Raw genomic sequence first — 27,439 nt, forward strand, 5'->3', positions numbered from 1 at the left:
TCCTACAGCTCCACCATATTTACAGCAACAACAGGCAGATTAATTACAAAAAATGTACAGGGTCACAACAGAACAGTCACGAGCAGTACAAATTTTTTAAAATCAGAATCCTTAAAGTCAAATAAAATAATGCTGAAGGGTAAAATAATTCGTTTTAGGAAAAACAAAGAATGGCACTCTCATGGAAAGATAAGAAGCCTGATACACATCTTAGCACTTACTACAAAGATGACAAAAATGAAGTGACAGATATGCCTTCAAAATACTTGAATCAGCCAGCAACGGTGAAGGGAAATATGGTCATGGATTACACCAAACACAAGAGATGACAGGACAATCATTATATAGTAGAGTACCAGTTTTGCCAACGGATCTACAAGTGGTACAGGAAAAGTGTATTGTTTTTCTGTTGTGTTTTTTTGTCTGGAATGTCAATTCAATTCTACCAAGCACAACAAAAGACCCCTGTCACGCAAGAAGCACAGAAAGGCACTGATTAATTGGTCTAATAGCCAAGAGCATGGACTCACAAGAAACCTGTCAAATCCAGTAGGGGTCATGTATCTGAAGGTCCAACAATGCAACAGCTAAATCAGTTACCACACTTCACCAGAAGAAAACAGCAAAATCCATGTGTAGGGTATCTAGGACATTTAAAAAAAATTCAGCACCTTCACATTTGATCAAAAATGCACAAGAAAATCATTATGACTCTCTCATACCTAGGTGCACTTAGAACTGTCCATAGCTTACTTTTTATTCTTGTGATGATTGAGATGTCTGTCTCTTGTGGTATTTAGTAGTGAAAATAATTAGTGTACAATAATTACAAAATTCAAAATTAATCAAAAAGCTGCTGCCTTGTAGTTGTGGGTCGCTTAGAAGTATCTCCGAGTTTAGGGTCCTTAGAAAGCTGCTGTTCTGTAGCTGGAAGTTGGATCATCAAGGAGTAGGGCCCACCTTATAACTGTGGATCAGTGACAGACCCATGCGACAGGCTGGCCAATTTACTTTTATCACATCATTATGGCTCAATGTCAGTTTATAAGGAATGGAACAAGGCTAGGGAGTCCCCGCAGGGGACGCACGTTGACCTGGCCCGGTCGACTCTAGAAGTGTGCAAGGTTTACCGGCAATACTGGAGCGATTCTGGATAAATAAGCAAGCTCTAAATACAAAAATAGCTTCCCTAAATGTTGGATCTATGATGGGAAAAGCCTATGAACTACATGAGGCTTTAAAACGGTGGGGAATAAACATCTCCACGATAGAGGTAACAAGGTGGAGTAGTGCAAAATCTAGAGACATCGCCGAGGGTTATAAAATCATCTATGATATAGCCCTCAGTAAAGGAATCATTGTTAGCAAGAAGTTTCGTGACTCCTTAGCCAAAGTACAACACTTTGATGACTGTCGAAGGAAGATTTTATTAGTCATGGATACAAGGAAAATTTACATTATCTCGTGTTATGCACCACAAACTGGTTGCTCACAGATGGTGAAAGATGAATTTTGGAAGATGCTGGATGAAAGGGTTTTGGAAGTCCCATGTCGGTCCGAAGGCTGAAGGCTATCGATGCCATGGGAATCATGGTGTTGGGCAGAGGAATGAAGATGGAGGAAATAAATTTGAACTTTGCTTAGGCCCATGACCTTTTTATCACTAATACATATTTCAAGAAGCGAAACTCGCACCTTTGGTCATATTACAATTGTAACAGTATGAACCAGATTGATTTCATACTTGTATGTCGGTGAGATATAAAGATGGTTCTGGATGTAAAGGTACTTCCTTATGAAACAGTTGCAACACCACCACCAGCTAGTAGCTCAATTGTGCCTCAAAGCTTCTACTGTTAAGAAAGAGGAATGCACTGGTCCGGCACTGATAAAACGGTGGCAATTTAAGGAGAAGGAAATTGGCATAATTTTGAATATCACTCTTCCACTAACTACTGATGCTGAAACAATGTGCAATGCTCTGGAGAAAGGAATCATCAGGCAACTCGTGAACATTTAGACATTACAAGGCCCAGGCGTTGCAAAATTGACTGTCAAACGTAACTCCGGACAAATGAGGTCAAGAAGCAAGGTGTAGATGAAAAAGAAACTATCACCAGTTTTATGCTTCAAAGACAGCAGAAAATCGGAATGCTTATCGACATGTCAGAATTGAAGCAAAGAAAGCTGTTGCTACAGCAAAAGCAGATCACTTCAGTGAAGTCCACAAAAAAAACTTGACACACCAGATGGCGAGCAAGAAATTTACTGCCTTGCTAAGCAGTGCCACAAACAGTTGATATTGAGAGATTTTGCTGTATTAATGAAAAAGAGGGCAAACTTGTCATTGACTGAAAGAAAGTAGCAGAGCACAGGAGGCAGTACTGTGATGAAATTAGCAATGTAGAGTTTCCACACACTCCTATACCAGAGTCCACACCAACACAAGGACCCATTAGCCTGATCAACAAGGCAGAAATCAATGAAGCTATCGGCAAGATGAATTCTGGAAAGGCAACTGGACCAGATGATGATACTCCTGCAGAACTCTGGAATTCAAAGCAGTAGGACTCAGCTCAATGGCTCCCATGTTTCTTCAATAAGATAACTGAAGAGAGACGGATACCAGCCGAGTGAGTGTCTAGAACAACAATCCCAATTTGGAAGCAGAAGGGTAGTCCAGCTGAATGTTTCAATTATCGCCAGTGCGCCTCCTGTCTCACATAATGAAGGTTTTCGAGTGTATTATTAATCACAGACCAGAAAAATTGTCCCCCTCACAAACAACCAGGGAGGTTTTGTCAAAAACTATGGTACAATAGATGCTATCCATGCTGCTCGCTTGCTCATCGAGAAGCACCATGTAAACTTTTTTTTTTGCTAGGGGCTTTACGTCGCACCGACACAGATAGGTCGTATGGCGACAATGGGACAGGAAAGGCCTAGGAGTTGGAAGGAAGCGGCCGTGGCCTTAATTAAGGTACAGCCCCAGCATTTGCCTGGTGTGAAAATGGGAAACCACGGAAAACCATTTTCAGGGCTGCCGATAGTGGGATTCGAACCTACTATCTCCCGGATGCAAGCTCACAGCCGCGCGCCTCTACGCGCACGGCCAACTCGCCCAGTCCATGAAAACTTAGGGCACCTACACCTTACTTTCGTCAACCTCAAAAAGGCGTTTGATGGGCATGTACGAGGTGTGTTCAAAAAAAGACCGAACTGTGGCTAGAAAAACTTTATTATGTAGCTTACATCATTTCACAGACTGTCCCCTTCAAAATAGTCCCCTGCACTATCAACAGCGTGTTGCCAACGTTTCTTCCACTTTTGGAATGCACTTTCTTTGATGGCGCGAAGTTGCCTCGTCGCATTCTCCTTGATCTCTTCAATGTCTTGGAAACAATGTCCTTTCAAGGTGGTTTTCAATTTGGGAATAAGAAAAAGTCTGCTGGAGCCAAGTCGGGAGAATAGGGCGGATGGGGCACAACAGGAATTTGGTGTTTTGCCAGATAACTGCGGACCGAGAGAGAGGCATGTGCTGGCGCATTGTCATGGTGCAACATCCAGGATTTGTTTTCTCACAGTTCAGGCCTCTTCCTGCGCACAGCATCTCTCAAATGCGTTAAAACATTCTGGTACAGTTCTTTGTTCACTGTCTGGCCTTGGGGTACAAACTCGTGATGGACAATGCCTTTCCAATCAAAAAACACAATCAGCATCACCTTGATGATTGAACGACTCATTCGTGCTTTTTTCGGTCGAGGAGAACCTTTCCCCACCCACTGTGATGATTGCCTTTGGGTTTCGACAACGTAACCGTACACCCACGTCTCATCTCCAGTGATGATGTTCTTCAGGAAGTTGTCATCAGCATCTGCGTTAGCAAGCATTTCCTGACTGATGCTGACTCGGTTCTCTTTTTGATCATCAGTCAGCAAACGAGGGACAAATTTAGTACTGACGAGCCGCATCTGAAGTTTTTCGGTTAAAATTGCATGACATGATCCTACGCTGATGCACACCTAATCAGCAACCTCTCGGACTGTCAAACGACGATTTCCACGAATCACTTCACGAACTCTCTCAACATGGCGGTCGTCTGTTGATGTGGAAGGTCGCCCAGGCCTAGGGTCTTCAGTGACAGACATTCTACCGTCTTTGAAACGTTTAAACCACTCGTAGCATTGTGTACGACTCATGCATTCCTCCCCGTATGCTAGCTTCCAACATTTCAAATGTTTCCACAAACGTTTTCCCAACTTTGAAGCAGAACTTCACGCACACGCGTTGTTCCTCAAGCTGTTTCATTATAGAATTCGACGAACATGTGACACACGCAATCACTTCAGAGGCTCTAACTCAACTGATAATGCAGGCAATGGAATGCGGAAAGCAGTGGTCTGTTGTCAGAAGTTGCCGCTAGGCGCCGCCACAGTCAACTCGCTCAATGTTGCGGTTTGCGCGCAATTTACAAAGTTCGGTCTTTTTTTGAACACACTTCGTACTTCAAGCTGCTGAAACAACAGTTGCAAAGACTGGATTGACATGGTAGGACGACCAAGACAGCAATGGCTTGACACCATACATGGGAGTCTAGAAATTGCACGCCTTCATCATGACACACCACACAGGGTGACAGAGAGCCCCGCTAGTATGTGGTGCAAATGCTAAGGAAGAAGAAGAAGAAGAAGAAGACATAATTCAAAACTGTGGGTAACTTTCTTATTATGATTTGTGATTATCATCAACACGACTATAATTTATTATTATTGTGCTGTGTCCTTTTGGTAATGTTTAGTCAGTGAACAATGATTACTGTAATAAAATTCAGAACCGAACATAGTTTATTTTCTATTATTATTATTATTATTATTATTGTTGTTGTTGTTGCAATGTCACTCTTGTGGTATTTAATCGGTGAACTTCGAATACAGCAATAAACTTACAACAATAATATCATACCGCATGTGAACTGATGGAACTGTTCAGAGACACTTGATGTTTTTCCAGTAACAAATTTATGCAAAATAACAACAGATCATTCCTGGAGCATATCAGTGCTTGAATTCAGCAAAAACAAAGGTCATGCATAATTTACGTTAATGTTAATAGTATTTACATAAACTTACTTTTTCTGAAATTCATCCTTTACCCTCGCCTATTAAACAACGCTGCCTGCAAAGGGGTAACATTTTTCTTTACTCCTCCCTTCTCACTTCTCAACTATAGCTAACTTTTGTTCATAGGTCAGAGTTTGTGTGCTGAAATTTGTTTCAAACCAATAAGAAACTGGCTCATCAGGGGGCTGGAGTGGCCAACAAATGAAAAGGAGGGAAAACACTATCAGAAACTAGAAGCAATGGCATAATTCTATACTCTCGACTGTACAACCCTATATACTATCGACATTACAGTATAATTGTAACACGTGTCAATATTTCTATAGTATAATAAATGATCAGGTAAGAAAGGTTTGAAGGATATTAATAAAAAAACAGATGTACAAAAATGACTACAGAAGGGCAATATTGCTACAAATAGTCATACGACTGTTCAAATGTACATCGAGCTTTGTTTACTTACTTCTACTAAGACAGCCATCATTCTCTAGAACCAAATCATGACGAAATTCTCTCAAATAATCGTTGTCACTATCAGAACCACCTGAAAAAGAAACTTTCAATTAATTTATTTATGTATCTGACCCAAAATACGCGGCTCAACAAAAGTTTGGAATAACATGGATATGACTATATTGGATTCTTACAGTCAAATATTTGGTAGTTTTACAATCAATATTTAAAAAATTAAGAGCATATCCCTTGGATTCAAACATTTTGATAAACATATACCGAACAAACAAAACAAAAGGCATATTCTGAAATGAAGTCTAGACGACAACACTTTGAAACTCTTTTAATCGCACGGTGTTAGCAGTCTTTAGTAATGGGTATGACCACCTCGCATACAGATGAGTTCTTTCACCCTGTGTTGCATGCTTCAAATGAGGCCATCAAGTTCGTCTTAGGGCAAACAGTCCCACTCCTCTATTTCAACTTCAGTAAGTTCCTGAAGTTTGTCTGGTAGATTTGGAAGCTCTAAAATGGCCACTTTCAATATGTTCCATGCATGCTTAATTGCATTCATGTCTGGGGATTCTGCAGGTTAATCCATTCAAGAGATGTTGTCTCTTTGGAGATAGCGCAACACTGTTCCATAATGGTGAGGTTTTGCACCGTCATCTACTAGGATGAAATGATCGCCAAATGCAGCTCGAAAGGGCCACACAAATGGTTGTAGCACCTCTTGAATTTATCAATGGCCATTCAGTGCACCCTTGATGGGAATGAAAGGGGTCTGCTTTGAGCATTATTACAGTAAATTAAGGTTTTCAAATGTCCACCTATTCAATACAGTAATATTTTGTTGTGAGTCAATCACATGTCTTAAGGGTACTAGTTTCGGCATCTGTAATATGCCATCATCAGCCCTAGGTGCAAATTGAACAATTCCGTATACATACCAAAAGCAACTTAAAACACATTTTAAAACACGTTATAAAACACATTACTAGCAACTACAATGATGCATGAAATAAGTTTTAATTATGGTACAACTGAAATGGTGCAGTATAAAATTCATAACATTTTTGATAATTCCATTGTACAGTTATGTAATGTCCAGGTTAAGTGAAATCTATACTATTTTTATGTTAATATAAGTTGGCACTTGTTCACTTGAATTAGGTGGTTCCAAAGAAGTTTAATTGGTCATATGAGGATCGAAGTATGACTTGAGATTGAGATTCCCACTTCAATTTGAAACCTGAGAAGGAAACAGAAAGCCAAATTAGGTGGGGAAGATAGTGGAAGCAATATATGGAAATGGATAGAACCATTAAATGTTAACGATTAACTCACCTTGAGCAGCATGTCGAACGTATGTGCTGGACTGACGGAAGGAGCCGGACAATGTATGTAGTGGCTGAGGTAGGTAGTGGGAAGAAGCAAGGAAACAAGGGGAAGGAAGGAGGCGGAGCACCTGCGGGGGAATGGAACTATGGTGAGGCGGAAGGGTGGGGTAGAGGAGGTAATTGACTGGAATTTGTATGACGGATGATTTGGAAGATCGAGTTGTTTTTCGATATTTTGATGTTTTTAAGCCTGTTTATTAAAAGATCAAAAAGAATATTGGGTTTCTCATAGATTTAATTTAGGTTGTAATAGGGGTTGAAATGTATGTTGTATGTTGGGTATTCAGCCCGAAGGCTGGTTGGATCCTCAACAGGTTCACCATTAGCTGTCATAGATGGCCTAGGTGTCACTGAAGAGGCGTACTAGGGAAATGAGGAGTGAGGTAGTTTCCCGTTGCTTTCCTCAAGGGGTTGAAATACTGATCACAATTAATGCAACAACTTTCACATGATGGCTCCCTTGTTTGATGTTTGAAGAATTTCCATGTCTTGTTCGATGTCTGTGAATTTATGATTAGTGTCATGCATATGTTGACCTATGGTGGAGAATTTGTGTACCTCATTGCGTTGACGTGTTCTGAATATCTAACTGTAAAGCTACGTCCTGTTTGACCCACGTATGAGCTGCTGCAATCATTACCTTTTAGTCTGCACAGTATATTCCAAATTTGGAGTAAATGTTGGGGGTATTAATTGATGCAGAGTTGTGTAAAATTTCAGAGGTTCTGTTGTTAGTTCTGAATAACATTCTTATATTGTGTTTCCAGAAAACGTTGGTGATTATATGGACGTTGTTTTTGTAAATAAAAGTAGATGAAATAGGAGCTTTTGATTTTTCTTTTATGAGAGTGGTCTTGGGCTGGTGCCTGTATTTGTTGATTATTTGTTCTATGAATGGTCTATTGTACCCATTGAACTTGGCAATTGGCCTTATAGTAATTCATTATTAAGGTCTTTCTTTGTCATGGGTATCGCAAAAGCCCGATAGATTATATGCTGCAGGTTTATGCATTAAGGGATGTACAGAATCTTTGTGGATAGTATTAGCAGTTTGTGTATGTTTTCTATAAATTTTATAAGATAGGTTAGAGAGATTTCTGATAACGGTTATATCTAAAAAGTTGATTGTTTTATTAATTTCTGACTCAAGTGTAAATTTGATGTAGGGGTCAATGCTATTCAGGTCTTGGAGAATGGAGTCCGCATTCGTGATTAATCATTCATAGTGACAAATGTGTCATCTATGTATCTGGCCCATATGAGAATATTAGGAAAATTGTTAATTTTTGAATATTCCAAGTCATCTAAATAGATATTAGCTAAAATTCCTGAAGCAGGTGATCCCATCACCAGTCCATTCTGTTGGTAGATGTTCTGGAAAACAGAAGAGGAGGGAGGTCAGGAGAAGTGGCACATTGGTACCAATAATGTAAGCCAAGCAGGTATAGATACCAACATAGTTGGGGATGTGTAGGATCTGGTTAATGCAGCATGGGAGAAGTTTCAGGAAGTGAAGACTGTTATCAGTGGAATACCATGCATGAGGGATATTGACTGGAAGATGATCAGGGATTTAAATGAAACTATGGCGTGTGTTATGTGGGAAATTGGGAGTGAGATTTGTAGATCCTAATGGGTGGGTAAGAGATAGGAATCTGCGCATAGATTGCCTTCACTTGAACCGCAGTGATATGTATAATTTAGGAGCTTTGTTTAGAAGGGTTATAGGGAGGTATATTCAGGAAAACTGGGTGGGTCAGGGAGCAGTGATAAGAATACAGGGATCTGGAAGTCAACTAAGGATGATATAAAAATGTTTGCATTAAACTGTAGAAGTATTGTAAAGAAAGGAATGGAATTAATTTAACAACTATATATATTTACCAGGTATTGTAATAGGAATTGAATCATGGCTGAGAAGTGATATGATGGATGCAGAAATTTTCTCATGGAACTGGAGTATTTATCGTAGAGACAGAATAAGAATGGCAGAAGAGGGAGTATTCGTTCTGGTGATAGAAGAATTTGGAGTGGAAGCATTCAATACCACCAGTGAAGAAGAAATTCAGACAGACAATTTCTACCCAGAAGACAAAGTCCACGGTTTTCTGTGAAAGACAAGCTGTTTTCTCGTTGGAATTCTAGTCTCAGAATGCAACACTTAACAAAGATGGCTACTGTGCAATGCTACGAAATCTGTGTCATGCGATTCAAAACAAAAGACACACAATGCTTTCCCATGGAGTCATCTTACTTCACAACAATGCCAGACCGCACAGCCAACAAACCCCAAGACGCCATCACATTTGATTCGGAACAATGGCAACACTCTGATTTGGCGCCAATTGAATTCCATCTTTTCTTTCACCTGAGGAAGTTCCTTGGCGGCAAGCATATTTATGACGATCTCAAAGGAGGAGTACAATGTTCCTTGATGAAGGCATACAAGAATTGGTGCCCAGTTATGACAAGTCCCTTAAAAATGGGGGTGACTATGTGGAGAACTAGTTTAAGGTGAGTAGAATGCAAAGGAAAGGAAAATACTTTCAAGCTGTGTTTCTTTGAAATAAAATCAATACTTCAAAACATCCCTGGTATGATTGCTTAGTCACATTTGAAGAAAACAAGTCACTCTACTGCATTTCCTTTCATACAACCTGTGCATGAGATTTTGCAAATGGAAATGTTGGTGCACTATAACAGTCGTATGGTCCCAAACATATCTAGAGTCCAATCCAGTCCAACAATTTATAAAACTGGGGGCTCTAAGACTGCTGTTAATTAGCAGGACTGAATACAATGTTACACAGTGTGCCGCACCAAGTTTCCCTTGGTGGCGCACTTCTTTGTATGTAATACACATTCCTTGACCGCTATCGACTTTTCGGTCGATTTATCCCTGGACGTGACGTATGACTCGTTTTTTCCTTGACAGAGTGCGCTTCCGGCCATCAGCCGAAGTCTCTTCAGTCAGTCTTGTGTCCGCTTTCTTTGAAGCAAGTTCGCAGGACGGTTGCAGCCGACATGGCGGTCGAGACAACAATGTACATTTTGAGATACGGGATCTTTAACCTGTGGCGTTTACTTTTCCTGCAGTGGATTTATCTACTCGAATGCCCGACTCTTTATCTCTGTCGCTATTTTGTGACTACCTAAAATTCTGAGCAACGCCTGACTATTAAGGTAACTTTTTTTTTTTTGGCTTGCTATGGTTGCGTGGGCATATTAGTCGTATATATTTTACTGTTAATTTTGCATTTCACCTTACTGTTAGTTTCCATTGTATTTGTGTGTTCTTTTTGATGTGACATAAACCTGCAAGGACGGAGGATGGTTTTGGTCGGTTGTATGTTTGTTTGGCGTGTATGTGATCTGAAGCTTGAGACCTACTGCCTTTCATTTATTCGTCGATTTCTCTCATGGCCGAGCTCTTGATGCGTGACGTTGTGTTTTGACGCTATGACTGGTATTCATGTTCGTCCGTGGCGAGGCGATATGAATACGTTTTGGGCGTGATGGTTACGATGATGCTACTGTGATTTAAGTGGGGATATGCCTTGCCATGATGCGGCAATCCTTCGTTATATTACGCATCTTGTATTGAGCTCATGAATCCATGAAAGCACTTGTCTTGCTATGCGGATCTCTCTGTGTTCGTTATGTGTCTGGACAAAACTGATTATTCTACCTGTATACATTTCTTTTGGGTCTCTATGGTGTGTGTGTACGTGTGGTTGTGCTGTATGCCTGCCTGATTAACAGCATTCTCCTTTTCTTACAGTGTTATTTTTTTTTAAATTTTTATTTACATTTTCTTATTTTCATTCCTCGGGGTATTTGCTGGCCTAATTATATATTTACGTTTGTTGGTTTCATTTGAATGAGTCTTCTTTCATTGTTAGCATTGTTTACTCGCCTCGTAACTATGGCAGCCATATTTATTCTTTGATTCTTTTTGGTGGGATGCCGTGTTTTTTCAAATGGGGGATTGTTGCGCGATGGATCTCTTCTCTGGCATGCTGGTCCATATACATGGAGAGGTGTGATATGTAACGTGTATGTTTTTATTTGATGTGCGTGTAAGTTCTTTCAATGTATGTCCACTGATATTAGTTCATTGCGAGGACGAATGTGTCGTACGTCGCGTGTATGAAGTTATGTGGAGGAAGTAAATCGTATGTTACAAGTTTGTGATTGTAAGAAGCTTGTGTGGCCATGTTTGATATCTTTTCAATCTGCCTCTTGATATGATTGGATGAATAACCTACACGATAAGTTTCTACGCATATCTCCGTGAGTAATGTTTCAAACATGAATATTTTTTTTATTGCCTTATCTTGCTTTATTTTCATTAATAAACCCCCATGTATTTTGACCCCGTTCTTTCATTTATCGGGAAGGGTTCTGGGTTCTTTCCGTCTCCCGCTCCTCCCTTTAGTCTAATTTGGTTAGAGTCCAGCTCCAGACTGTTTTAGTCTGTTCCAGCCCGTCCACGGCCTCGTCTCATGAGGTAAGTTGGTAAGTATTCACGGACCTGTTGATGTGTGTATGCGTGCGTGTGTGTAAAGCATGAGTGAGTGTGTGTATGTGGTGGTGTGCTGCGGGTGTGTGGGTGCAACAGAGTAATATCCATACTGATGAACAAATCAGATTTTAACAACAAAATACACACAATAAACCATTTTGTGAAAGAAAACAGTCTACGTAGACCGTTAATTAAGAAATTAATGAAAAAATGTATACAACTCCCACACCCCCACCCAAAAACAATAAATATACAAGTTCTCAATTTCATGAACAAAAACATGTACAAGATAATTCAACTTATTCCAAAAGTAAAGTTTAAAAATAGCATTGAAAACCAACAGCACATAAAAAACCGTCAGCAAATGCAACTTAAAATGAAAAAAAAAAAAGGAAAATAAACATTTTTCCAAATCACGAGTATCTGAACTCAAATAACAAGAATCAAATTGTAATACTACATACGCTGGCCAGACGAAACTAAATTTCCCTTCCAGTACACAAAAAACACAAAACATTGTACATAATCAGCATTCTGAAAACATTATATGACCACTCCCACCATTTTACAAACATCAGCATAGATTTTAGAATATTACACACTGAAAATAATAGTAAATCATGAAATTTAAAGGAGGCAATAGAAACACACATTACAAACCAAGCCAACCAAAACAACCTTAATGATCAAACACACCTAAAAAATTCTCCACTATTCACTTCTAAATTAAGTCAACATATTGATAAAGCACATTTCACACTGTGTTGCAACTTTAGCTTTATTAATTCACTAAAGCACAATGGAAATTCCAAAATTGCTCTCTCATGAGCAATTCCAGAGTAAAAACAAATAGACTAACTACATTCCCATCGAAAACCAGTGATGTTACCGGAATATGACAGGCAGAAATTTACAGGTGAGACCCACCACCTGGCGTGATGCCAAGGATCATGTGATGCAGTCCAGACTTCACAACTGAGAGGAGAGGGCATACAACAGATGTAGTGCAATGAGTTCACAAAACATTTCTACATTTATTAACTTTTTCGCTGCTGCGGTCAAGTATAATCTATCTCTCCGAAGTGATCCATCAGTGCTGCGGTTGAGTTAACTTGATCTGAACTTTGCACAGTCAGTACTATTATCGAATATATTTGAACCGTCTTGAAACATTTGTATATGCTACTGCCATCTATTATTATTATTATTATTATTATTATTATTATTATTATTATTATTATTATTATTATCTATTTGCTAACCTTGGAACAACTTAATTACCTTTCTATTCACATACAGCGCGCAGAATAAACATTTCTCTTCTATCACCCCATGTAAACAGATAGTGTTTCCATCATGGCTGCTGCTTATGACTGTAACATATGCCCAAAGGATATTCTTACTCTTTTAGAGGAGATGAAGTCCAATGTTGATTTTGATAGTGATGAATGTGATAGTGGTGGCATTTGTGAATCTTTAGACTGTGATAGTCGGGAAGATAGATGTTCGGGGAGAAGGAAAAGTGATCCGGAATTACGATCACCATTCACGTGGATCGAGAATAAATTTGTTTCCAATGTGCATGGATTTCTGGTGCGAGAACCAGGTATGACTAATACTAACTTCAGTTCAGAATCCCCTGAACTTCATAATTTTGAACTATTTGTCAATGAAGAAATATTATCTACAGTGGCAGGCAAAACAAGTAAGTTTTACAAACAGTTGAGGCCAAGCCCCCACCCCACTCAGTTTTCCAGACTAACGGAAAGGGTGAATACAAATTTCAGGGAAATATTTGTGCTGACTACAGTGACTCTACTGACAGTTTGAAATAAACATTAATCCATTCAGGAACATTGGTCCAATGATCCCCTTCTTCATGCCCATATTTTCCAACAGATTACATCCCGTGACAGGTATCTCATTTTACTCAGCATACTCCATTTTAGTGACAATGAAAACCTCAACAAAGTTGACAACTTGAATAAATTTTTTTTTAATAATCAACTACTTTAGGACAACTTTCAAACACCATATGACTCCATTTGCTAATTTGTGTGTGGATGAGAGCCTAGTGTTGTTCAAAAGATGCCTAGCTTTCAAGTAATATACAAAAACTAAGTGCCATCACTTCAGAATAAAACTATTTGTTCTCTGCGACTGTAAGACAGAATATGTTTCAGATTTTATCATTTATACAGGTACATCCACTGAAATTACAGACTGCCATAAATTAGGCACATCTGGGGCAGTCTAACAACTCTTCTCGAAGATTATTTTGACAGGGGGCATAATCACTTTGTAGACAATTGGTACACATCTATTTCACATACTTTATGAACGCTCTACAAATGCAAATGCAGAAACAGGAAAGATATGCCTGTGCTGAAAACTAAATTGGAGAAAGGGGAAGTGGAGATAATGTCCACTGACAAAATTATGGCAGTGATCACAATAGGAGAAATGTACTGTATTCGTTTTCAAGACCATGCATGAAAATGTATTTGACATGACAGGAAAGAGGGATCACAAATCTGAAGATGCTATTATGAAACTTCTGGCCATAATCTATTATAATGAGACGTTATTATGCAAAATACATTAATAATGTGATATAATTTGAACAATCAACTGTCTACGTGACATATATTTAAATTGTGTCTCTTATCGGCACTAGTAATCCTTGGTGAATTATTGCATTCTGCTATTGGACCTTGTATTCACAGCCTAGTGTCTGTATACTGAGCTGAGACTGGATTTCAACACTATTTGAAGAATTGGATGATTAAACTTTGTATCTGGTGGACTCTGATAATTTTAGTGCATGAGCGCTCAGAACAGTTAGCCTACTGGTCATCTACTCAGTCTATATGTGGCGATTGTGACTTTTCTTCACATAGTTTTTCTGTATGTTATTATCTCTAAGGGTATAATCGTATTGTGGACAGCTACACAGACTTCTACGCCATCTATGAGAGTACATAGCTACTGCAGTGTGTGTTTCGACTGCGCTCGCCGGGGCGTGTACCGGGACTAGACCGTGTCGCTTCTAGCGGCAGATAGTGAAGTGCGGCTGTCTACGCTTGAAACTGTTTGGAAGCAGACATTGACTTGGAGCTATGGCTTGTGTTAATGTTGCGAATACAATGCATCTGCAGACTGGTCTAGGGTGATGCCCTAAAAACCTCCCCACCTGGGGAATTATGTTTTTTTAACCTTGTAGTATTTGTACTATAGTTTTTCTAGTGTAAATGTGATTTTATTTCTCACAGGTAAGTGCAGTAGTTAATTCAAAACACGAATTAGTTATCTAGGCACGAATGCTATTCCTGCAAGGACGCCTTATGTAGTTTTTGTGTTAATATTATATTTTGGTGTGTGTAGCATGTAGATTCCATTTGTATTTTATTTGAAAGTGAAATGTATCTTAAGTTTTCTGGTGTGGCGTCTTGCTTCAAGTGAGTATTGTGTGCTTTGCTTAGATAACCGTCAAGATTCTCAGTTGCTTTGATCTAAATTTATTTTTCTTTGGCTTTTTCCTATTTTCCTGTGCGTTTTAGAGTGTTTTCTGTGTCTTGTCTTTGATGCGTGTGCGGTTTCTATCTTAATATATATATATATATATATATATATATATATATATGTATTTTTTTTATTATTGCTATTGTAGACTTGTTTTGTGCAAGGTTTTGTGTATTTTGTGTTTGGTATTTCTCCTTGTTATTCCTGCATCTATTCGAGTGTCTCGGCCTTCTTTGCCTGTTTCGAGTTAATACTGCGCTTACACTAGTATATTTTTTTAAAAAATATTATTATTATTATTATTATTATTATTATTATTATTATTATTATTATTATTACTTTCGTTAGTTTCTAAACATTATACCTCTCGGAGTATATTTTATTTGGGTTGGAATGCTTCATTTTCATTTCTATTGCAGGCATTTAATAGAATTTTAACTCAAATTATCCGTGTAACACCGCATTAATATTATCTTAACTTTTCAACAATGCACTTGCAACATCTTTAATTTTAATCGAGGGGCTTGGACAACCCTAGTGTGAGTTATATGGGGTTCTGTTGTTCTCTCTTCTGCCAACTGTTGCTTATCTCTTGTGCTTGGCAGTTATGTAACCTGATTATTAATGTGAATTGTCTCTGCCACGATAACAGTATGTTGTGTATTGCTCCGTGAATACTACAATGAATTGTTTTCTTCTGAAACCGCGTTCATTTTTCGGTCTCGGTGATGTGATGTGAACTGGCTCGTTCCTTTCAAATATGTTCCGGTGTTTAACTTATTGTCTTTGCTACCATGGCTTTTGCAATTTTAAATTATTTTTAATTTGGGCTGTATTTCTTATTCTGGGCAAGCCTGGTGTGGTGACATTATGGTCCGTTTTTATTGTGTTCTGTGTTAGTTTGTAATGTCGTGTGACCTTCGTTTATGCGGGTTTTGTGGAGACCTTGCCTCCACTGGGTGCTGTCAAAAGCCCTCGATTCGCTATCCAACCCATTTTTTTTTCTGTGTTAAATTTTAAATTCCATTTAATGTTAATATAGTTCAAATATGTGTTTATCAAGGGTAATTATTAAGGTAGGCTGATGCATCAGTATATTTTTGGGGGGGGATAGAAAGGAATTATTTACTACTGATATGAATTTATTTACATCTAAGTCATTTATTTAATGAATATTTATTATACTTTCTAATGTTGTGTTATTTGCAAGTTTCATTATTTCTCAGAGTTTTATTTAATTTTTCAAATTTAAATTGTAGTGTAAATATTATTTATTAATTATATTTTTTATTTTAAATTTCTTGAATATTTTGGTGTCGTTTTTAGAGTGAATTGCTTCGTAATTCCTTGGATCCCCTCCTCTCTCCTTTTAAATGGGTAGGTTCCAGTACTCTTCCTTGCTTCCTTCTGTATTTGATGTATTATTATAGGATTTATTCAGATTTATTTCTTTTTTAAAATTGTCTTGTGTGCGCACTCCACAATGACGCTACTCTAGCCTAGCGTCCTTTACCTTACCTTTTTTGGGGTGTTGCAATAATATGTATATGGGAACTGTAGAGAAGTCAGATATGCTTCTTGGCACATTACACTGAGTATGTAAAAGTATCAAATGGTATTTAAAAAAATTTCATATTTTGGAGATGGGAATTCCGAATTCTTATTCTCTCTATTATCTCTTTGGCAGATTTTCAGCTCCAATTCATTCGGTAAATTCTACAGAAATACCACAGTCCAAGAAAATCAAACCCTGGTAGGCCATCCACATCAACAGACCCGGTTCTCTGACTGACAAAGATATTTCCCCAGCTTGGTACCACCTACTGACAAAAAACAAACCTAACCCTTCACTGTCACACATGTAGCAATACTGTGAGGAGAGATCAGAAGAGGAAGGAGTCATGATACACGTGTCAATCCTGTGGTATTGCCCTCTATATGGTCTCATGTTTTGAAGTGTACCACACCCATAAGAATCACTAGGACAGACACGTCTTAGTTGATTTTCCCCTTCTTAGTATATTATTAGTGTTCATATTCATACAACATACTACACTACCAACCACAACAGAAACACGCAACAATGATTACATCCCTTCATAGGGTTGGCGTCAGGAAGGACATCCGGCCGTAAAACAGGGCCAAATCCACATGTGCGACACAGTTCGCACCTGCGACCCCACAAGTGTGGGAAAATCAGTAGAAAAAGAAAAGAGTATATTAATGTTTTTTTTAAGTATATTATTAGTGCGGTCAGTCAGAAAGTTTTGTGTGTAGCACCTTGTAGATACTAGTTTCCTTTTACTTTGTTCATTTAGTGTACCAGACTTCCTTCTGCATATATGCCAGCTCTACAAAATTACAGGCAGTAAACATCATTCAGTTCAGTGTTTCAGTTTTAAATTATTTATTTTGTGTGTGTGTATGAGTGTGTGTACATATAGTGAAGAAAGTGTAAATAAGTAACTGCCTTAACACTTCTTGAAAAATCTTGGTATCTGGAAATAAGACTCAAAACCTGGACCCAATAAAGGACTTCCACTGCAGCTACCTGTACACCCTCTGGTGAGTTAAACTGTAATTCCATACAACTTTTGAAGTTCGAACTTGTATTTTTGATGAATATTGCTGATGATGTAGGCAGAGTTTGTTGGCTAAAATAATTCAGCACTCATGCATATAGGAATGCAGCAGCAAAAAGGTTAAGAAGCTGAACATAGAATTTTAACATAAGATGTTTTTGCACTCATTCTTCATAACATTTACAAAAAAGAACACTGAAATTATATACGAACAATAAAAGTAATTTGATAGAATCTGATGGTGTTCTTTCAGGAACATGCATTCTGTTATTACACTCACCAGGGGAAAAAAATGTGAAACACCAAGCATTTTAGAAAAAAATAATGTTGGTCCATTTTAAATCTGGTTGACTTTAGAACAATTTAGCAATGTATTTTAAATGAAGTAGCCCATTTGAAAAGATTCAGCTCAATAACTGAGAAACATTATTGATCGTGACAATCAGAACAGTCCACCATCACGAATTTGGAAATGTCGAAACCTAGAGTTCAGCACCTCTAGCCACAGATACAGCTGTGATTCGATCAGATATGCTCAGAATACAATCTTCAATGTTCTGTTGTGGTATGAGCTTCCATTCTGCCTGCAGCGCAGACCAAGTTGAGCCAGGTGTCAGGAGAACGACTCCTAGCATATCTCCCAAGCATACCCGAGACATGCTCTATCGGACTTAGGTCGGGACTACAAGAAGGCAATACCATGCGCTCAATTCCGACTTCATCCAGGTACTCCTGTACACAAACGGTAACATGTGGGCGAGCTTTGCCATAAATCAGGATCAAGTTCTCGCCGATGACAGGTGCAAAAGGCACCACATGATCTCCTAAAATCTCCTTGATGTATCGGTGGGTAATCAGACTTCTATTCTCAACAAACACAAGCTCTGTGCATACGTCAGTGGTAATCCCAGCCCAGACCATCACGGAGTCTCCACTGAATGGGGTCCGTGAAGAAAAAATACAAGGTGAATAACATTCCTCGGACCTTCTCCATACTCTCTCTCATCCGGTGCCCTCAAACAGAATCTGGATTCATCTGTAAACAGCAATGAGCTCCACTGCTCCACAGTCCAGTTTCGATGGGCGTTGGTGAACTGCATCTGAGAGGCACCGTGCTCACGTGTAAACATAAATTCTGTACCGAGCCTCTTGGACTTCAAATCCGCTTCATACAACCTCCTCTTTAACGTCCTTTCACTGATGTTCGTGCCCCGTACTTGCTACAAACGATTTCTGGCCCCCACAGCTATTGTGTGCCAATCACAAAGAACTTGCATAATGGGTAAGCAATCATCGCAATCTGTAGCTTTTCCTACGACCAGAGCCGGGCTTCCTCGTGTAGATATTGCCCTTTATATACCTTTAACAGTTCTGTACATGTTAGAACAAGACATGCCTCTAATGTCTGCTACACAGCGTATACTGCACCCATCCTCTACTATTGCCATGGCCCTTGCTGCATTTTTAGGTGAAAGATTATGACCTGACTTAGAAGCAAGATTAACGGTTGTAGACAAGCCGTAATGTCCACAAAAACACACGGCATCAGAATTCTGAGCAATAAACCTAAGACAGCTGTTTGTAGTTATTCTTGTCCAAAGATGGGAAACTCCTGTATTCATGTTGTGATTATCATGATCAATGAATGTTTATCAATTACTGCGCTGAAACTTCTCAAATGGGCTAATTAAGTTGTGATACATTGCCATATTGTTGTAATGTCATAACATTTAATTTATACAAGGTTTCAAATGGACTAATATTAAATGTTGTCTGAAATACGTACTGTTTCGCTTTTTATGCTGGCGAGTGTATTTAAATATTTTCCCTTTCCAGGCAATTTTTAGCATCTCTTAATTTTGCATTAGTTTTGACACAATTGAAAACTTATAGGTTATAAGAAATACCGATTGTACATAACACAATTCACACGAGAAACTTGTGGGAGAAGATGGGGTGGATTTGAAATATGACATTTAAACCACTTATTCCCTTTCTCTGAAACTTCTGCACTGGTAGCATTCCTTCAATGACAAGACATCACTCAGTATTATAACTTACAATATGTTGTCAGGTGAATTGTTGAAGAGTACCATGCAACAGAATTATCATGTAGTCACAACTGTCTGCACGGCATCAGAAAATATCAATAAAAGTGCCTGAATTATACTTTCACTTTATTAGTTGTCATAATTGAAGCTATCAGCACAATAGAGGCCAACAAACTTTTTTAATAAGTGCAGTATCAGCCTTTAATAGCCTAATCTTGGTGTCTAGAGTGGTCAAAGCCATCTGTTGCCAACATTCATGATGTTTCAGCACAACATGCTTGTACACTGGATTCCAGTGTTATAAAGGGCTGTTATAGGCCGATATCACACTTCATCAAAAAAATGCTGATTAGGAAATTATTATAGTGGGAGCCTCAATTAACTGACAAGATACTATAGTAGACATAATGCATGTGTTGACATAAGAAGGTGCCTTTGTTTTCACATAAACAACATTCAATAATTATATGGGTCAAAAATCCACTAAGCACTCAATTAAGGAAAGTTTCGTCCAAGCCACTATAATTTTAACAAGATGAAAGTTTACTGAAGTGATAACATTCCATGACTATCATCATAGTTTCAGAATTGAAGGTATTCTTCTTCTTCTTCTTGCCTCATGACTGAGGCGTCGTGACTATCATAATATTCAGCCCTCTAGCCGATGAACCATACTCCGCCATTCTTCCCTATCTAAAGCTTTCAATGTGATTGCTCTGAGAGAACACTGTAGGGGGCCGTTCACCATGTCAATACATCGCGTTGTCTGGTTCCCTGGACTTTGCCCTCAACAATCAGCTTTTGAAGACTACCATCTCGGTGCATTATATGTCCAAAGTAGCGTACAATCCGCTAAGAGACCTTACATGATAGACAAACTTTTATCGGAAGTTGGTTCAGGATTGATGTGTTCGTGCGATGAGCTGTCCAAGGAATCCTTAACAATTTCCTCCAGCGCCACATTTCAAAGCTTTCTATCCGTTCACTATCACATTTGACGATGGTCCACGTCTCTGCGCCATACAAGAAGACTAGAGACTAGAGATTCAACGAGCTTCTTTTTTGTCTTAATGGTGATGTTATCTTTCCAGATCTTCCGCAGATGGATCATTGCTACCTCTGCTATTTCAATTCTTTGCTTTATTTCATCTTTGGAACCATCAGAATTGGATAGTAAGGAGCCTAGGTATACATACTGATGTACAACTTCACACCCTCCTTACGATCAACAATCATGACTTTGGTTTTCTGTCGATTTAGGCGTAATCCAATTTCTAGGCTTGCTTCCTCTACTGTCTTGATCAGCTCTGTCAACTCCTCTTCAGATGATGCTATCAAGGTGGTGTCATCAGCAAATCTCAAGTTGTTGATCTTGCATCCCCCAATGGAAAACCTTTTGTCCCAACCATCTAATGCAGTTCTCATTGCATATTCACCATAGATATTGAAAAGTAACGGTGACAGGATACATCCCTGGCGAACTCCAGCCCTTGTACGAAACTGCTGAGACTGATTGTTTTGAATCTTCACAGTGGCTGTATTTTACCTTATACAAGGACTTGAGGAGATCAATCAAATGGAGTGGCAAACCCATGTCATCCAAAATTTTCCAAAGATGGTTCCATTTGACAGGATCGAAGGCCTTTTGGTAGTCAATAAAGCACAGATATACCGGAACATTGAATTCTCTAGCCTTTTCTATGATTTGCCTTAGGCTTAAGATCTGTTCTCGAGTGCCTTTTCCTTTCATGAATCCAGTCTGGACTTCAGGAATTTGATACTCTAGGAATGCCTAGCGTCTCTTGTGTAGGATATGAAGCATAACTTTACTGGCATGTGAAATCAAAGCAATTAAGCAATAATTTCCACATTTTTTCCTCAATCCTTTCTTGTGGATTGGGACAAAGATTGACTGTACCCATTCCTCGGGCCATCTACTAGAATTCCACATTGCTTGGCAGATTTTCAACAGCATTTCAATTCCAGCATCGTCTGTAGCTTTCAAGACTTCTGCACTTATTCCATCAGGTCCACACGCTTTTCCAGTTCTCAGCATTTTCAAAGCCATTTCTCCTTCATCTTTGAGGATGTCAGGTTCAGGATCTGACTGCTTGTCTATCTTCACTTGGTCTTGTGCATTACATTGTTCACTGTACAGATCCTGACAGTACAATCTCCATGTTTCCAGCACAACATTATCACCCTGTGAGTTCTGTATATTCCAGGAATATGGCTTGAATTCTCGAGTGATTATTCTAATTTTGTCAAAAAGATCCTTGCTGTGGTTTTGATTTGCATGGTCTTCAATCTCAAAACAAATGTTACTAAGGAAATTATTCTTATCTCTTCTACAAGAAGACTGAATCCTTTTATCAAGATCAGACATTTGCTCTCTTTTTTCTAGTGTTAATGCCAGATTTTTTTAAGGTACCTTCTTTCTTCTACAAGTTGAAGGGTCAAGTCAGAGATCCACTGTTGCCTTATGGTATTTGGTACTCGAGATTCATTCAAAGAGGACTCTATCCAATTTTTTAGTCACATTCCACAGCCCTTCTGCAGTTGTTAATGGATCCTGTAATATGGAGGCTCTTGGCGCCAATGATTCCTTTAATGATGACATATTAACTACTTGTGGTATCCTGTGTGATCTTTTAACTGGTGTTTGAAGTTTTATTCTTACTTCTGTTCTAAGAAGCTGATGATCACTGCACCTGGACAAGGTTTGGTGTCCATCACAGAAGACCTCCATCTTGAACTGATCAAGATGTAGTCAATCTGATTTTTATATTGACCATCAGGAGATGTCCATGTGTACATGTGCCGTATGTGATGCTTGAAGACTGTATTAGTTGTAGTGAACCTGTTTTGAATTGCAAACTCAAGAAGCCTGTTCCCCCGTTCATTTCTTTCTCCAATTCTGTATCTTCCTATCAATGTTCTGACATCCTCATCATGTTGTGTTGAACCAATTTTGGCACTGAAGTCTCCCATAACAATAGTTATTTCTCTGCTTGTAAAAGCTGAAACAGTAGCATCAATATCTTGATAAAAGCGGTCAATTATTTCATCAGGCGCATCCGCTGTTGGGGCATAAACCTGAATGATGTTGATTGAAAGTGGCTTGCATTTGAGACTAAGGCCACGTGCACACCGGGCGCACTTCGCATAGTGTGTCGCGTGTTGCTCAACGCTAAGCGTCACACTAAGCATAACCAGTGCTTTGTTCGTAATCCAGGTGTTCACACCGTCCGCGCTCTGCTGCGCTGAACGCCTATCTTACAGCTAAGCGAAGCGCCAGACAACGCGCAGTGTTGGTTAATTGCTTAGCGTTACCTAGCTGGTTCTGAATCTATGGAAGAAGAAATTGTTCACGCAGTGTTTCAAAGAGAAGAAATATCGAACCCAAGCCGCAAAAACTATAAAAATGTAACTGTTTTGCAAAATAAGTGGACTTAAGTATCTACAACAGTTGTATCGCATTCCTACAGTAAACATATACAGTAATATTACTTCTACTGTCACACTTTACTGGGCTTAACATTGTGACAGAATGAAATTGGGTATGGATTTTAGTGTCGGAAGTGTCCGAGGAGAAGTTTGGCTTACCACGTGCAGGTCTTTTGAATTGACGCCCGTAGATGACCTGCATCATGATGAGGATGAAGTGATTATAAATACACACAAACACCCAGCCACCGTGCCAATGCAATTTACTAATTATGATCCCGACTCTGCCGGGAATCGAACCCGGGACTCTGTGACCAAAGGCCAGTACGGTAACCATTTAGCCATGTAGCCGGACACTTTGTGACAAAGTGCATAGAATCTCCCAGACTCTGTCATATCGGTTTATAATTTTGCCAATGGAGGGTGGATACATGAAGAATATCACTCTGCAGGCTAGTAGTGGGCTTGGAAGTAAATATTTCTGTTTATTAATTATATTTGTCACACATTTACTCCACTTTTGTTACGATGATTAATTGTGTATGCTAATTGTAACAATATTGCAAAATGCTATTTATAATTATTATATAAAGAGCGTGATTTAGCCAGAAATTTAATTTCCACGTGTTTGCTGCACGGTGCTCCTAGATAATTCGGAAAATTGAATTTCTCCCAATACTTCTCTGCTACTTGACGCCACATTTCAGTTGCAGGGTTTGGAAGGTCAAAGGTATTTTTTTGTCATTCTTAAGTAATCATAAAATTTATCGCGATAAAGTCTTGCATCTCTGTGCAAACGATGGAATTCTCTGAAAGTACCGTAATTCGTTCTTCATTAAATTCATGAACCCACTTTCGATTCTTTTTCCTAATTTTCAATTTTAGGTAACTGTTATCCATCAGTAAACTTTTTCTAGTTTTTAACGGCATTAGTTTGTGACCACCCTAAAACGCCTCGCACCAAACTAAGCTGAGAGCACGGCGTAGAGTTTTCGGTGTGAACAGCAAGCACGCCATGCGCTATGCATAGCATTTCACGCTACACGCGACACACTATGCGAAGCGCGCTCGGTGTGCACGCGGCCTTACAGCTAAGCCAAGCGCCAGACAACGCGCAGTGTTGGTTAATTGCTTAGCGTTACCTAGCTGGTTCTGAAGCTATGGAAGAAGAAATTATTCATGCAGTGTTTCAAGGAGAAGAAATATGGAACCCAAGACACAAAAACTATAAAAATGTAACTGTTTTGCAAAATAAGTGCACTTAAGAATCTACAACAGTTTTATCGCATTCCTATAGTAAACATATACAGTAATATTACTTATACGGTCACGCCTTACTGGGCTTAACATTGTGACAGGATGAAATTGCGTATGGTTTATTTGATGGAAGTGTCCGAGGACAAGTTCGGCTTGCCAGGTGCAGGGTTTTTGATTTGACGCCCGTAGGTGACCTGCGTCGTGATGAGGATGAAATGATTATGAATACACACATACACCCAGCCCCCATGCCAATGGGAATTGCTAATTATGATTAAAATTCCCGACTCTGCCGGGAATCGAACCCGGGACTTCTGTGACCAAAGGCCAGTGCGGTAACCATTTAGCCATGTAGTCGGACACTTTGTGACAAAGTGCATAGAATCTCGCAGACTCTGTCATATCGGTTTATAATTTTGCCAATGGAGGGTGGTAACATGAAGAATATCACTCTGCAGGCTAGAAGTGGGCTTGGAAGTAAATATTTCTGTTTATGAATTATATTTGTCACACATTTACTCCACTTTTGTTACGATGATAAATTGTGTATGCTAATTGTAACAATATTGCGAAATACTATACATGACATGAAATGTCGTATGGCTTTTAGTGCCGGGATATCCCAGGACGGGTCGGCTCGCCAGGTGCAGGTCTTTCTATTTGACTCCCGTAGGCGACCTGCACGTCGTGATGAAGATGAAATGATGATGAAGACAACACATACACCCAGCCCCCGTGTCATTGGAATTAACCAATTAAGGTTAAAATCCCCGACCCGGCCGGGAATCGAACCCGGGACCCTCTGAACCGAAGGCCAGTACGCTGACCGTTCAGTCAATGAGTCGGACATACTATACATAATTATTACATAAAGAGCGTGATTTAGTCGGAAATTTAATTTCCACCTGTTTGCTGCCCGGTGCTCCTCGACAATTGGGAAAAATTGAATTTCTCCCAATACACCTCTGCTACTTGTCGCCACATTTCAGTTGCTGGGTTTGGAAGGTCAAAGGTACTTTTGTCATTCTTAAGTAATCATAAAATTTATGGCGATAAAGTCTTGCATCTCTGTACAAACGAAGGAATTCTCCGAAAGTAATTCGTTCTTCCTTAAATTCATGAACCCAATTTTGATTCTTCTTTCTAATTTTCAATTTTAGGTAACTATTATCCATCAGTAAACTGTTTCTATTGTACTTGGATAACGGCATTAGTTTGTGACCACCCTAAAACGCTTCGTGCTAAACTGAGAGCACGGTGTAGAGGTTTCGGTGTGAATAGCAAGCACGCCTTGCGCTATGCATAGCACTTCACACTACATGCGACACAATATGCGAAGCGGGCTCGGTGTGCACGCAGCCTTAGTGTTATAATGCGATCATTAACAGGTTTATATCCTTTCACTAGGCCATTCAGTTTGTCACTGATCACAATTGCGACCCCGTCACTGCTTTTTTCTTCATTTCCAGAAAAGTAGACCCAATGATTACCACTCCTAAAATGGCCATTGTTTTTCCAGTGAGTTTCACTTAGCCCAGCCACTCCTATATTGTACCTTTCCAGCTCTTGTATTATCAGAAGTTTTCCTGAAGCTAAAAGTTCTCTCACATTCCAAGCACCCACATTCTGCTTCGTTCTTCCAGTCGCAAATTTTGCATATGCAGTCTGGTTGCCTACATGCACATGCCCAGTAGCACATTTCACACTTTGCAGCCTGGAACCGCAAAAGCGCCGGTTGTCAGCCGGGTCGCATGACAAATTAGATCCATTTAAAGCAGCTATCATGAAGGTATTCTGGTGGCATAAATACTAAGGCAGCTTGAATCATGTGACCCTTCTGGAATTCCAAACTGTGAAATTGACATATTCATATGGATACCTGATGATAATGACACAAACAGTTACCAATTCAGGAGAAGACTACAGAGACTCTCATCCTCCGTCCTGCTACGAGCTACAAACAGAAAACTGAGAGGATGGAGGAACCAGGATCGTCAACACCAATACCTCAAGTGATTTGGCAAAAAAGAGGAGAACAAGATGTCCTAACACAGTACCCTCTGCTTGAAAGGCATGCCCCAAAGTAGTGAGAAATGTATGCGAGGACAATTTGGATTAGTTCAAAAATGTGATGATTTAACTGAAGATACACATTGCCTAGATTTCTTCCTATTTTTCCTAAGTGAAGAAACAGTACTGTATATGGTAGAATGGCACTTTGCATATGCCATACAGGAAAAAATAATCTGAAATTTCAGCTTCCAAAAGACATTTCTAATTATTTTCCTAAGTGGCTACATTCCCTTACGACACATCAGAATGTATACAAGAATGCTCCAGATGTAAGGAATGAACTAGTCGGCAATAGCATGTGAAGGAATCATTTTGAAGACATTTATTTCTCCATATGTGTGATGAAAAAACTTTCAGCAGGGGACAAAATGGAGAAACTAAGGCCCTGGTTTTAATTTTGTGTGGCCACGTGTAGGTAACTGCATGTTATTGTGGTGGAGGATAGTGTTATGTGTGGTGTGCGAGTTGCAGGGATGTTAGGGACAGCACAAACACCCAGCCCCCGAGCCACAGGAATTAACCAATGAAGATTAAAATTCCCGACCCAGCCGCGAATCGAACCCGGGACCTATGAACTGAAAGCCAGTATCCTGACCATTCAGCCAACGAGTCGGACATTGCCTTGGTGAAACAAATGTTTTGGAAGACGAGTCGATCCTACACTCTGGCCACCAAGGCTGTAAGCATTTCATCAAAGGAAAAATGGTATATCCCAAAAAATTTCTGGCTGTTTGATCACTGCATGAACAATGCTTGATTGCTGAGCAGATTGTGTGGAATGTATTTGGATGTGTTTTAATTTCACTGTGAAGTGATGCAAGCAATGTCACATACATGTGGAACTACCCCTAATGGTGGTGGTTATGTTCACTTCCTAGGAACACTGGCAAAACATCAAAGGCAGGACCATGGTGGTCATCATCTTATAAATCAGCAGGAGAGACACTGCAGAAAATTTGTGGAAACAAGACGGTGAAAGCGTGTACTGTTTGCTCAGTGTAGAAAGAAT

General features: G+C 39.3%; 1 protein-coding gene across 3 annotated transcripts in view; it reads right to left on the reverse strand.

Annotated features, from left to right (window-relative positions):
* cert (ceramide transfer protein) overlaps window positions 1-27,439 on the reverse strand; it is a 535,770-nt gene that overhangs the window by 214,420 nt on the left and 293,911 nt on the right. For all 3 annotated transcript variants that reach the window (XM_067134802.2, XM_067134801.2, XM_067134800.2), the window contains one exon: window positions 5,584-5,664. In XM_067134802.2, the coding sequence (XP_066990903.1) occupies window positions 5,584-5,664 (81 nt within the window). The remainder of the gene's footprint in view (window positions 1-5,583; window positions 5,665-27,439) is intronic.

Source organism: Anabrus simplex, chromosome 1 (genome assembly GCF_040414725.1).
Source record: "Anabrus simplex isolate iqAnaSimp1 chromosome 1, ASM4041472v1, whole genome shotgun sequence".
Lineage (NCBI taxonomy): Eukaryota > Metazoa > Arthropoda > Insecta > Orthoptera > Tettigoniidae > Anabrus > Anabrus simplex.